General features: G+C 39.6%; 6 protein-coding genes across 6 annotated transcripts; 3 read left to right on the top strand and 3 right to left on the bottom strand.

Moving 5' to 3' along the window:
* Positions 1–62: 62 nt before the first annotated feature.
* ACB2 (Acyl-CoA-binding protein 2) lies at positions 63–400 on the bottom strand (the record flags this gene model as incomplete). The annotated part of the gene is made up of 2 exons (XM_041278857.1): positions 63–296; positions 374–400. 2 exons carry the CDS (start codon positions 398–400, stop codon positions 63–65), a joined length of 261 nt encoding a protein of 86 aa, XP_041137071.1.
* A 565-nt stretch (positions 401–965) lies between these two features.
* BRETT_000287 (uncharacterized protein) lies at positions 966–3,893 on the top strand (the record flags this gene model as incomplete). Its single annotated transcript, XM_041278856.1, has 1 exon — positions 966–3,893. One exon carries the CDS (start codon positions 966–968, stop codon positions 3,891–3,893), a length of 2,928 nt encoding a protein of 975 aa, XP_041137070.1.
* A 2,290-nt stretch (positions 3,894–6,183) lies between these two features.
* Positions 6,184–6,690, top strand: BRETT_000286 (uncharacterized protein; the record flags this gene model as incomplete). Its single annotated transcript, XM_041278855.1, has 1 exon — positions 6,184–6,690. One exon carries the CDS (start codon positions 6,184–6,186, stop codon positions 6,688–6,690), a length of 507 nt encoding a protein of 168 aa, XP_041137069.1.
* A 1,496-nt stretch (positions 6,691–8,186) lies between these two features.
* Positions 8,187–9,104, bottom strand: BRETT_000285 (uncharacterized protein; the record flags this gene model as incomplete). Its single annotated transcript, XM_041278854.1, has 1 exon — positions 8,187–9,104. One exon carries the CDS (start codon positions 9,102–9,104, stop codon positions 8,187–8,189), a length of 918 nt encoding a protein of 305 aa, XP_041137068.1.
* A 427-nt stretch (positions 9,105–9,531) lies between these two features.
* Positions 9,532–10,428, top strand: BRETT_000284 (uncharacterized protein; the record flags this gene model as incomplete). The annotated part of the gene is made up of 1 exon (XM_041278853.1): positions 9,532–10,428. One exon carries the CDS (start codon positions 9,532–9,534, stop codon positions 10,426–10,428), a length of 897 nt encoding a protein of 298 aa, XP_041137067.1.
* A 296-nt stretch (positions 10,429–10,724) lies between these two features.
* Positions 10,725–11,561, bottom strand: BRETT_000283 (uncharacterized protein; the record flags this gene model as incomplete). Its single annotated transcript, XM_041278852.1, has 1 exon — positions 10,725–11,561. One exon carries the CDS (start codon positions 11,559–11,561, stop codon positions 10,725–10,727), a length of 837 nt encoding a protein of 278 aa, XP_041137066.1.
* Positions 11,562–12,601: the final 1,040 nt, after the last annotated feature.

Below are 12,601 nucleotides of genomic sequence, written 5' to 3'. Positions count from 1 at the left end.
GACGACCGGATCCGGCTATAGCTTAAAGATGCACACCGTCTAACTTTGCATTCTTTGCATTCTTAATTGTACTTCTCAATGAGCTTGTCGGCAAATTCAATGTATTTCTTTTCTGCTTCCTCCTGGGATAGTCCTTCCAACTTCTTCCAGGCATCCCACTTATACTTGCCCTTGAAATCAAACACACCAGGTCTCTCAGTAGTGTTGTCTCCAACAGTGGCCTGCTTGAACAATCCGTACAACTCAAGCAATTCATCATCAGTTGGCCTTTGTTTCAATTGCTTAACTGCAGCAGCCTAAAGGATGTAATCGGTTATATAGCTGTTAGTATGTGATCTAAGTGAAAACAAGATTGAGACCGCAAGGTACTCACCTTTTCGTTGAATAATTCGGAAACCATGGCTGTTCCTGGTAATCTGTAAGTCGAGCCTGCTTTTAGGGGTAGTGTGAAACTGGTTAGAGTCAAAATAAGGTTGAATGAAAGTAAATAAGACTTTTAAATGGGGAAAAAAAAAAAAAATTTCAGAGTTGGGACAGCTGGAGTATTTATAGATGGGAGGAGATATAGCAGGCTGGAGAGCCAACAAAATCCCCACTTTTTTCTTCCATTTTTTCGATGTTTCAGCAATAAAAGTTTACCAACAGGGAATCAGTTTTGTTGAGGTGTTGCGAGGTAGGGATTATAGCTGATGTAAGGATTTTCACGAATTTTTTTCCTGTCAGTAACTTACGTGTCACAATACGTAAGTAAGCGAAAATGCCAAATTTCATTATTTACCTACTTTCCCTGTTTATTTATTTTATTTTATTTTTATTTTTCCCCGTAACCACTACGTGGTAACCAATCCCATAATTATATATACAAGGACTTATTTCCCATCTGGACAAATAACAGATCACTGGCTAACATCCTCATTGCTTGGAATTGTGGTAGTTGGAAAAAACATCCTGGCTGAATATTAAATATGCAGCGTCCTCTGATATCCCAAAGAACCGTGTTATTGGTGGTAGGTGTTCTTTTCCACTTACTGTACTTATGGTCCATATTTGACATTTATTTTGTGTCACCTTTGGTCCATGGGATGCAGCAACATAGAAGTACACCTAATCCTCCTGCAAAGCGTCTTTTCCTTATGGTGGGAGATGGTCAAAAAGCAGAAACGACATTTTCTAAAGTTCACCACCCGGAGATGGATGAAGACATATTTCTTGCACCATATCTAAGATCCATCATCCGAAATGAGGGAACTTATGGAATTTCACACACAAGAATGCCGACCGAGTCGAGGCCCGGTCATGTGGCTATGATTGCCGGTTTTTATGAGGATGTGAGTGCTGTTACTAAGGGCTGGAAGGAGAATCCTGTCGATTTCGACTCCTTCCTCAACCAAACTTCCCATTCCTACACTTTCGGATCGCCGGACATTCTTCCGATGTTTGCCAAAGGTGCGTCCGACTCTGGGAAAGTTGAAATGTGGATGTACGGAGCCGAATTCGAGGATTTCACGCACTCTTCAATTGATCTCGACCAGTATGTCTTTGATCATCTGGACTCATTGTTTCAAAACTCCACTCAGAATAGCACTTTATCTAAACAGATCCACCATGATCAAACTGTCTTCTTCTTGCATCTTTTGGGAACGGATACCGCTGGTCACAGTTATCGTCCTTACTCTGTTGAATATTACGACAATATCCGGTATACCGACAAGATGATCAAGCGCCTAGTCAAACAGGCAAATGACTTCTTTGGTGACGATAAGTCTGCCTTTATCTTTACGGCTGATCACGGAATGAGCGACTTTGGCTCACACGGTGATGGACATCCAAATAACACCCGTACACCGTTTATTTGTTGGGGTGCCGGTTGCAGCAAGCCGGTGCACATTAATCCAGATGAAAACGAGTATTTGCAGGATCCATACGAGGCAGAAGAGATGCAGAATTGGTACTTAGATGATATTAAGCGAAATGACCTCAAACAGGCAGATATTACATCTTTGATGAGCTATCTTATTGGCTCTAATTACCCAGCCAACTCAGTTGGTGAGCTTCCAGTCGAATATCTCGATGACAGCATTTCTAAGAAGGTCAGGGGTCTTTATGTCAATGCATTGAGTATCCTCGAGCAGTATAATGTGAAGTTATCAGAAGTTTTGGCCACACAACTAAACTTTAAACCATTTCCAGGTTTTGAGCTCAAGCCAATTGAAAAATACACCGCTGAAATTGAATCTCTTCTTTTAAAACTAGAGTCAGATCCATCTCTAGAGGATGAGACTATTCATACAATTGAACAGTTCATTAACACCACTTTGGAAGGATTGGATTATCTTCAGAAGTACAACTGGATGTTGATGAGGACAATTGTCACATTAGGGTTCATCGGATGGATCATATATTCGTATACCATGTTTCTTGAACTCTTTGTTCTCCACACAGAAACTACTGTCAAAACTAAACCCGTCAAGACTGAAAGCTCCGGTAATGGCTTTATCCATCTTGTTGCTCTCGGAATCTACTCGGCAGTTGTAGCCGTTTTTGTCATCGAAAGGGCACCTTTGGACAATTTCCTATATGCTGCTTTCCCAGTATTTTTCTGGGATCAGATCTTGGTTAAGAGAATTCAATTGATATCTGGAACCGCGATCTTTTTTAGTGGAATGGGCAAGTTGACCATCGGCCTTATCTTTGTTGCTATATTGGCTTTCTTTGAGGCCGTTGCATACGGATTCACGCATCGAGAGATATTCACATTTATGTTCATTCTTTTGGGATTGTATCCGATTATCTTGGATCGTAAGAAGCACCAAATTGGTCTTAAAACGATCATATATTGGATTGTGCTCAGTGTTTGCCTTTCATATTTCCCATCGCAGAATCCGGTTAAAACAGAGAACTTACAATTGATTGTGGGTTCTGGTGTCTTAATGATAATTACCGGATTCATTTGCTTCTTAAAATGTCCGACAATGTCCGGATACACCAGAAATGTGATTTTTGTTCAGTTGCTACTTATCGCATCGTCAATTTACTCAGTGAGTATAGCTACTATTTCGTTACAGAAAAAGGAAGGTCTTCCAAAGGTGGCACAGATACTTAACTGGTTCAACTTAACATTCTCGCTCATTGTTCCTTACTATCTACATTCATTGCATCCAAACAGAAACTACAAAGTTCGATACTTGGTGATTTACTTGGTTTTTGCACCAACGTTTTTGATTTTGACCATATCCTTCGAGGCTTTGTTCTACGTTCTTTTTGCTTTAATGCTAATCGAATGGATCGATATCGAAAATCATCTCAGGGACAGTGGAACAAAATGGATGCAGCTTTTACGAGTTGCCATCATTGGATTCTTTTACTTGCAAATCGCGTTCTTTGGAACAGGAAACGTCTCTTCAATATCCTCATTTTCTCTAGAGTCAGTTTATAGATTGTTACCAATTTTTGATCCATTCCCAATGGGTGCATTGCTTGTGCTCAAGCTCATTATCCCATACATTCTTCTCAGTATCAGCTTGGGACTCATGAATGTGAAGCTTCATTTGAGAATCTTTTCGATTTCAACTTTGCTCATTTCCTTCAGTGTGATCCTTTCGCTCAATTTCTTCTTTATGGTAAAAACTGAAGGTTCGTGGTTGGACATTGGCCTTACCATTTCAAACTACTGCCTTGCAATTTTGAGCTCATTGTTCATGATTACTTTAGAGTTCACCTCACACTTGCTTCTCCATGATGTCGTTATAACTGATGTTGATGCATCCTTAAAGATGACCGATAAAGGTTATGAAGATATTTTAAAGGAAATAGAGCGTGATTCTTTGCAGGATGGATCTATTGCCAGCCGTGTGAGAAGGAGAGGGAGCGGAAAGAGTAAGAAGGCAAATTAAATGATTAGATACCAGCTATATAATTAGATATATGAAATTTCACCATTACTTTGTAAAATCAAATATGGTTCAAGTGCAACCACGAAAGAAAATGTTTAGTTTGTTATTTGGAACTATTCCTCTAATTGATACAACTCAAATCACATAGTATAACTTGTTGGGGAACTCACATAAAAATAAAATTTGCTCACTTTATCGGCTTGGAGGATGATTCGAACTTTCTCAAAGATAAGGATTGCCTGAAGAGCTGAAATAATTATGAGAGTGGAAAAAAATACAAATAAATTCTGTCTGGGATTTTTCCATTTCGGGTATACAGTGTGCATCGAAAAAAAAAAAAGATGAAATACTCCACACTAGTGCAATCTCAAACAGAAGGACTACCGGCCGATATTAACGAAAACCCTTATTTTATGTTGCTACCTAACTAGGGGTCATAAAAATTGGCAAAATTCAGCAGAAGAAGACTGCCACCATATCATAATAAACTACGAGGGAAAGATGATTTAAACCGTGTGATTCGTTTGTAGCTTGGAATGTATAAGGTATAATCTGAGAAATATGAACCCGAAAGCCCCAACAAATATCTTCTAATAGAAACAGCCCAGGTTACGGATATTTTCCGATTTTCTTTTTCAATGCTAGTGGGGAAGATCGGAATTGATGAATGCGATGAATCATAAAAAATATGTACAGTACTTCTTTTAACCCACCTAGGGTTTTAACGGAGATTCTAAACGATGTGTCAAAAAAAAGGTATGAAAATTAAGAATAATAGAAAAAAAAAATTCTCTCCATCATGGAACTTTGCGGGCTTGAGGAGCGGAAGTCAGAAAAAAATTTCCCGGCCTTAAACAGCAAGGTAAGCTAATGGCTACCATAGTATTGAAGGGCAGCGCAAAGAGGGTATTAGCAACATACACCATATGCTGCGAACACAAATAAAATGCCTAGCATGATGAGTTCTGACGGGATAAAGTGGAAAATGTGGAATGCAGAGTTGTTGAGGGGATACTATGCCAAATATGTTGTTGTTGCTATTGCCAATTAGGGCACACGTTATATTGCTGTATTACTGTATTACCTGTTAAAGCCAAATCCGAAGGCACATTGCCCGATGGTGCTACATGCATTTTGAGGGTCAATCAAACCTTTCCAATTTTTTTTACTCACCCCTACCAATTATTGTATGTTTACACATTATACACATACCTTGGAAAGGTTAAGGCACTCCTTTCTAGTGCCTTCCTTAGATCAAGACACAGACCCAGGCGTACTTTATTAACGGGTTATTGATGATATTCCGGTAATTTGTTGGCAGCTTGCTGGTAATTTATGGGTAATTTATTGGTAATTTACTTGTAATTAACTAGTAATTAACTAGTAATTAACTAGTAATTAACTAGTCATTTATTTACTGTATTAGTAGCTTATTAGCGCCTGATTTCCCCATATGTCCTAAATTCCGAGAGACCTGTGGGCTATCACTATCCGGCATCAAATTTTTTATAGGACCGGCACGGGCCCCATCTAATATCCGCGCACTAATACGGTTTGAAAAACGTGATTGCGTAAATGTCCTATTATAGAAAAAAAAGGATGATCAGGAAAATGAAAAAAAAAGCTTTGGTGTTTCTGTGCAAAATAACCCCGCGAGGGTACACGTGAAACATTTGACACAATCGGATAAGGAAGGAAAATATTGAACAGGTGTGGCGGGAAGGAAATGGGACGAAAAATTTTTCTTACACTAGTTTTCTAGGCTGTTCTAAGCAAGGAGATATTAATTTTTTGACTCACCAAGTGTTTCTTTTTCCGTGTTTAGGTGTGGGGTCATTCACTTTTGTCTTGGCTCCATTATTCAGCGGGCAGGGCCTAAATGGGCATGGTGCCACGAGTTGGGGGAATTACGATATTACATTAGCCCAATTTTTTTTTTTCGGTCTATAAAATGTGAAGGATTTTTCGGATGTAACCACTAGCTTCAATTTTTCCAAACGTTTCAGATCTTTTATAAAAGATTGGATCTGCCCATTGGTTTTTTTTTCAGTTTTCACTTCTATTCTGAAAGAATAACTCTTTTATAAACTTCTTCCATCTCCAACTTTTTCATACCCATATTGCATTAGCTATTTGGTTGGATATTGGCTTCTCACCTATACATATATTTGAATATACACGAGTATTACTGATCAATTCGGGTCGGCCCACAACAGAAATATTAAAGTTTGAAACTTATTCAGTTCAAGCTCTCTATACATATTACTCTCATTAGTCTTGCAAGTGAAAAATGTCTGCCTTTGAGGATTTCTGCATCGTTTGCGACAAGCAGTGTGCTCCTAACTCTGTTTATTGCTCAGAGGAATGCCGCCGTTTGGATGAAGAGCAGAGCTTTTCTCCATCTCTGTCTGCTTGCAACTCGATGAATCAATACTACGGGGAGGATTCAGCAACGCCTGCCCTCATTCCTAAAGTGACATCACCTCTTCTGACGCCACAATTTTTACCTAGAAGCACAATTTCTTACTGCGCATCACAAAACGTGCACGGAATAAGCAGAAATGTGCTCTCTACACCCGAGCCGAAGACTTTGAGCTATGAATCGCCAATGCTATCGTGCTCTTCTTGCAAGAATTCCGGTGATTTGGATTGTAACAGCCTCGATCTTAATGCTGCAAGTGCTGTTAGAATGGACAAATCGCACTCTTTCGGAAGTTTGCATGTTGTTTCCAACGTTTCGAACGTTCTCGACAGCTGTGCATCGGAAAATTATAGAAAGTGGCTGGCGATGCATTAGCCTAACAGCACACGAAAAGCATAAACAGAGCACCAATTCAAGACAAAGCCTCTTGGATGCATCTGGTAACAGGACAGCTACAAAGGCGCCAACAAAATTGAAGTGCGCGGACAAAATAACAGAAAATACAGCATTAAACCGGAAATGATTACGCCAAATGGGTGAATATTCATAGCATTGTGAAACAGTCTGGATGATTCTTTTCAGGCTTTTAGCATTGAATTTATTCACCTTTGATTTTTGCTCTACGATGTGGTGTGAACACATGGCAAAAACTCATCCGGGAAAATAAAATTAAGATAAATATATGAAAATATTCATGGTTGGTGCTAGCTGTTGAATCGGTTGGGCTGGTTAAAGAAAATCAGAAGCCGATTAAACGACAAACTCCGCCACCTCCTTCGGAGTTAATCATTTTCATTTTTCTTTGCTTCTATATAAAGTACATAAAATTAGGTAATAAAGGTTTTAAATTTGGGTTTGGATAAATTGTTATTTTTCTTGCTTTAGTGTTTTTTCCCGTAGTGCTTTAATTCGATGGTGCAGATCGTCGTATCCATCGGTGTTTCCTTACTTCCGAAAATGCGAAAAACATGGGGTGTCAATCTCGAACACTGGTTTAGTACGCACGGCTGATTATTTTGGGCTAGGCTCATTTTGATTACGTATTTTTTTTTTTAGATCGTTCTGGTGAAAAAAAATGGCTAGATTTTTCATACCCCAGAGAAATAGATGATCATTAATTAGACAGTAGCACCTATGCAATAATACAAATGGGCGGTGACATTTTTGTAAATCCCATTTCAGCTACTTTATTGAACCAGCAAAAACGCGGTAATGGCATCTCTAACGAATTACGTCATGCCTTCTCTTTCTTTAATACCATCTACAACATCGTGCAATATGCACCCAAGCCTCCAAATTAATCAAACCATGTTTATGTTCTATGAACTCTGTGGATGTAGCTAGTAAATTTTTCATTCCTTTATCTCTAAGCCCATACAGATATTGAATTTTTGCTTCGGAATAATGCTGCCAGTAACTAAGTGCTTTGATCATACTGCTGTTTAGCAAAGTGAGACAAAGCTGATAATCCTAGGACTACCACTTATAATTTGGAATTTATTCCCTTTATCCTCTTCGATATTGTTTCTTGGTTTCAGGCAAGCGGATTGGTAATTTCGCAATAATTGGCTATCCATAACTCATTGCTTAATGCAAATCCTATGAGGTTTCATCTTCGACTCTTCACGGAAAGTAGAAAGAAACTAATATGCGGTCGATTGACGCGCCGATTAGCCGAATACTCGCTGCTGATTCAGTCTGACTACATAAAGCACATTTTCCATTTCATTTACAAAAGACAATGCACATGCCTCCAGGCCACATTTGTGTTACATTTATAAGCAATGATTACAAGAAAACAGTTTATAGATGTCTATTAGCAAAATTATAAGATATAAACATGAAGTAGTAGAAAACTTCCAATACTCCTCTCACTTCTTCATATTCTCTGCTCCTCTGACGATATATACGGTGTCCAAATCCTGTATTTCCTTATTTACTCTTCCATTTGATGGAATGTAAACAAAATCTTTGTCCGCAAGAGAGGCGGCATCCTTTGCAGCCTTCTCACCATATCTGCGAGCTCTAAAGACGGTCAGTTTTTGTGATTCATCAGTCGACATGTTGTTAACGTTTTTAATCCTCATCAAATCCGAGAAACTATCAAGCATGCGACCGACTGGCCATGCCTTAGAGCAGAATAATGGAACCTGATCATGCTTTTTGCTTGCATTTGGGTCAATATAAATACAGTGCACATATATTCTTTGAGAAGAAGAAACACGGTTATCACCTTTAGCCGCTTTTTTAAGTCTTGCCAATGATACTAGGCGCTGAGTTGAAGACTGCTTACCCGAAAATCCGGAATAAAGACACAGGAGTTTACTTTTGCCGTGCAACTTGCCACTTGAGCTGTTATGTGCACCTCCATGCTTTCCCATAAAAGTTTTAAGTCTAAACAAAGCCGACTCCACACCCGTAATTGGCTTTGTGCTTTGTGATTTCGTATTTTTCTCATCCTTCGATGTCCCTAGACGTCTTCCAAACAGATATGCCCCCTTTTTGTGTTGATGCTTTGCCTTTTCATTCGCATCCCTCCTCATTTTCTCAACATCGGGGAAAAGAGATGATGCTGGGGGTAATTTGCTGGTATCAATATTCTTATTATCACCATCCGTCCGCTTTTTCCTCATTTGAACTATGCATTTGTGCTCGTTAAATTGCTTGCGATGCTCATTGCAAAATGACATCGAACACTTTGGACATGTGTATGGAAGGAAATCAAGCCTTCGACAAATGCAGCAGTGTTTGCCAATATCAAGCATTCCCTGCTCGTGTATTGTAGTCATTTTTGGATCGTTTCAATATATATTTTGTGTGATTTTGTAAATATTAGTATATGCCAATGGTAAGAATGCTTCTGGTAACTGTGGAAGTTTGTAGTACAGAACAGACATTCCTGTCAAGAAAATAGAGCATTATTTATACTCCAGATTTCGTAATCTGTCGTTTTGCCGCATTTGCCACGCTGACAAATTAGTCGCGTCGGTAGAAGGCACTGGAAAGAAGCAGAGAATTATGGGCGGAAGAAAAAAAGAGAGGGCGAAAAAAGAAGAAGATCCTGGAGTAGTGTAAGGATGTTAGTGTTCTAAAATTTTCACTACATTTCTTCGTCTTGCATATCTTTTCTATGCTTGCAAGTTAGTGCTGAAGCGTATTCTTTCGAACAAAACTAGGGATAAGGTGCACACAAAGACCAATTAAGTTCATTAGCAAATGATCTGCGATTTGAACGTGGTTTACCCACAGGATGACTTTGACGTGTTTCCAGGGGCAAGGGAACTCAACAAACTTAAAGGTTGCCTGGCAGTGCTAGAACAGCTTGGATATACACATATTGCATTGAACTTCGAACCCAAGTGGACTTCCGGCACGATTAACAAACATATGCCCGGAGATATACAAAAGGTGAATCCTATTAACGTTGATAAGGATTTCCCGGAGTTTAAAGGAAGGCTGAAGATATATAGTCGGATAACATTGAAGATTGACGATCCATCACAATGTCAAAACATCACAAAGTTTCAGCAGGTTTTCGATATTGTGGCTGTGGAACCACAGACAGAGCGTGCATTGCAGTTGGCAATCACGAATTTGGAGGTGGATATAATCACGTTCAACTACCGGGAAAGACTACCGTGCTATTTGAAGCATAAAACAATTGGTGCTGCGACCGAGAAAGGTATACACTTTGAGATTAAATACTCTGACATTTTAGAAAGTGGCACACATGCCAGAGCACAGGCTATATCGAATATCAAGCAGCTTATAAGAGCATCGCGATCACGTGGCTTATTGTGCACCAGTGGGATAACGTTTGAGGAAAGATCACGTGCAAGAGCTTACTGTGATGTTTCTGTTTTGCTTGAATTTATGGGATTGGACCGCAATCGGGCTAGTCAGGCGTTTAAGGACTGGAGTTTGGATGTGCTTTTATCCGGAAGACTTCGGATTAAGTCGTATAAGCAAGTGATTGCGGTAAGTGGAGATGGGGGACTCATTGATAACAGTTTAGAGCAGAATGATTGGTCGTTGAAGAGGAAAGATGCTCCTACAAATATCAAAATCGACGCCCGCGGATACAAGAAAAGGAGGTTAGTGGAGAAAGATTGATTGGGGGAATTTTACAACGCATTTATAAATGATATATTGATGTAATGGTATGCCGGCACGCTCTATAGTACTGTGAATGCAATGTGCATTCAATATTATGAATCGGCAGCAGTTGTCGGATAGAAAAGAGGTAAAGTATGATCGTGGGAGCAAGTAGAACCAAGAAAGGTGTGAAGTTCTGGAAGCATAGAGTTTAACTCCGGAATGCACAAAACCACACTCCCCGTCCCAAGAAATGCAAAAAATACACACGACTGTATTTCTATATAGTTATATGTGGGAAAGATGGCCGCAGTCTAGTTATGGGCCTCATAGCCACTTTTCTGTGTGCTGTAGATGTAGACCTTGGACTTTTTATGCTTGGGTTGCGAAGTGAGACTAGCGTTTCTCAATGGAGGACTCAAATTAGCTGGCCGTCGTTTTTTGGGTATCAGCTGTGGATATGGAGCTCTGAGTCGAACAGAATCATCTGTGATGTTTATAAAAGTCTTTCTTGGAACTCTGATTGGGCGGGAAAATGACTTTGGCGGGCTAAATGGAGCATTCTTGCTCATCAGGCCACCTTTCAAACTCCTCTTTGGCTTTTTGATTGCAGATAGAAGATACCTGTTTCTCATCTTATTCTGATGCCTGGCCTTTTCCAAAAGCCTGCTTTTGAAGACGGGCTTTGGTGCACTGGTGCCTAGTAGTCGCATGCCTCTTTTGGGTAGCATAGCGTGGTCTATTGTCTTAACCTTGTGTTTCTCCTTCTCCTTATTCATCAGTCTTGTCAGCTGCTTAAAGGTCCGCGTGGCCTCTTTTTGCTGCTCCTCTTTTTCCCTCGCATACTTTTCATAAAGTTGTCTTGACGGGACCCTGACTTTTCTCCCGGAACTCATCTGCTCAACAACTAAAGGCCTGTTTGGGAATTCCCTTGCTATAAGTGATTGCCATATTGGATCCGATTGGGAAACCAAGTGGGGTGATTTCAGCTCTATCTGCCGTAGTGCCTTTGCAGTTTTCTTCTTCAACACTGGCTCAACAAGATGATACGGTGTAGTGCCAACATCTGTGATGAGATGCACATTTTCAATGCATTTGAGAGTTGCGAGAAATACCAACGACGGGAATTTCTGATGTCGCTGTTTGTCCATATTTCGTGAAAATTTGATTCAATTACTTCGAGGCAGTTCGATGAACCTGTATGTATTGGCAGTTCTCAAATGTAATACAACTTGGATACTTTGCTTGTTGTAGTTATCGTCTCGAATCCTCGAGTCACATAAAGTATCGGATAATGGAACTTCAAATAGACGGGTGGAAAGATATCTGGTAACTTTCTGAAAGGTTTTATCAAAGCTTGGGTTAAATTGGTTGGCCTATGATCGTCAGATACTTAATTCATTTAGTGTATGGAATTTAGCCTGTAGGAAGAAAGAGATAAGCCGGAAAGTGATTGTGCCGGCAAGCAAAAAAAAAAGAGGGGTGAAAAAGTTTCTCGCCGAAGACCTGATTTGTGCTATGCTTAATATTTAACAGGGTAGAAGGTACATTTGGGTAGGAGGATGGAATAAAAGTGATTTGGGTGCATGGTGAATGCATTTTCTGTTTCACTTATTAATACTTGTATATATTAACGCAAATTTACTGGTTGTAAGAGGTTTTCAGAGACTGGTCTTGGAAAGCATTAGGTGGTAATTGCCGGAGGTATTCTTACGTAATATTAGTGCAATATTTCAGCAATATTATGTTGACGGTCTGTACTTAGTATTGGGTGTGAAGCGGATAGGTAATGCTTGTTTCTTCAGTCAGTGTACTTGCATCATTCATTCTTTCATTACTTGTAATTTTCAGCTCTAAATTTATCCTTTCAAATCCAACTGCCACTTTCAGTAATGGCACTTATCTACTCATCTTGCTTATAGGAATATGGCTGCCTGAAACATTCTAGTCTATTATTCCTTATGGTTGGTCGGCTTTTTCTTTAATGTGAATATTCTCTGTTTCAGTTATTACGCTCTATGCTCTATTTTCACAAACTGCCGCATAACTTCTCTGCAGTGTACAACATGTGCATAATTGCCAATAGGAAGATGGTATGAAGCATTGTATTTCAAAGTCTTGCCATATGGAGACATGTACCACAGACGTATACTGCATTGGCCTTGGTATCTTAACCGTTTTGATCTGCTAA

Source organism: Brettanomyces bruxellensis, chromosome 8, assembly GCF_011074885.1.
Source record: "Brettanomyces bruxellensis chromosome 8, complete sequence".
Classification (NCBI taxonomy): Eukaryota; Fungi; Ascomycota; class Pichiomycetes; order Pichiales; family Pichiaceae; genus Brettanomyces; species Brettanomyces bruxellensis.
The sequence above is the reverse complement of the archived record's forward strand: the minus strand, read 5'-3'. Positions and strand labels throughout refer to the sequence as shown.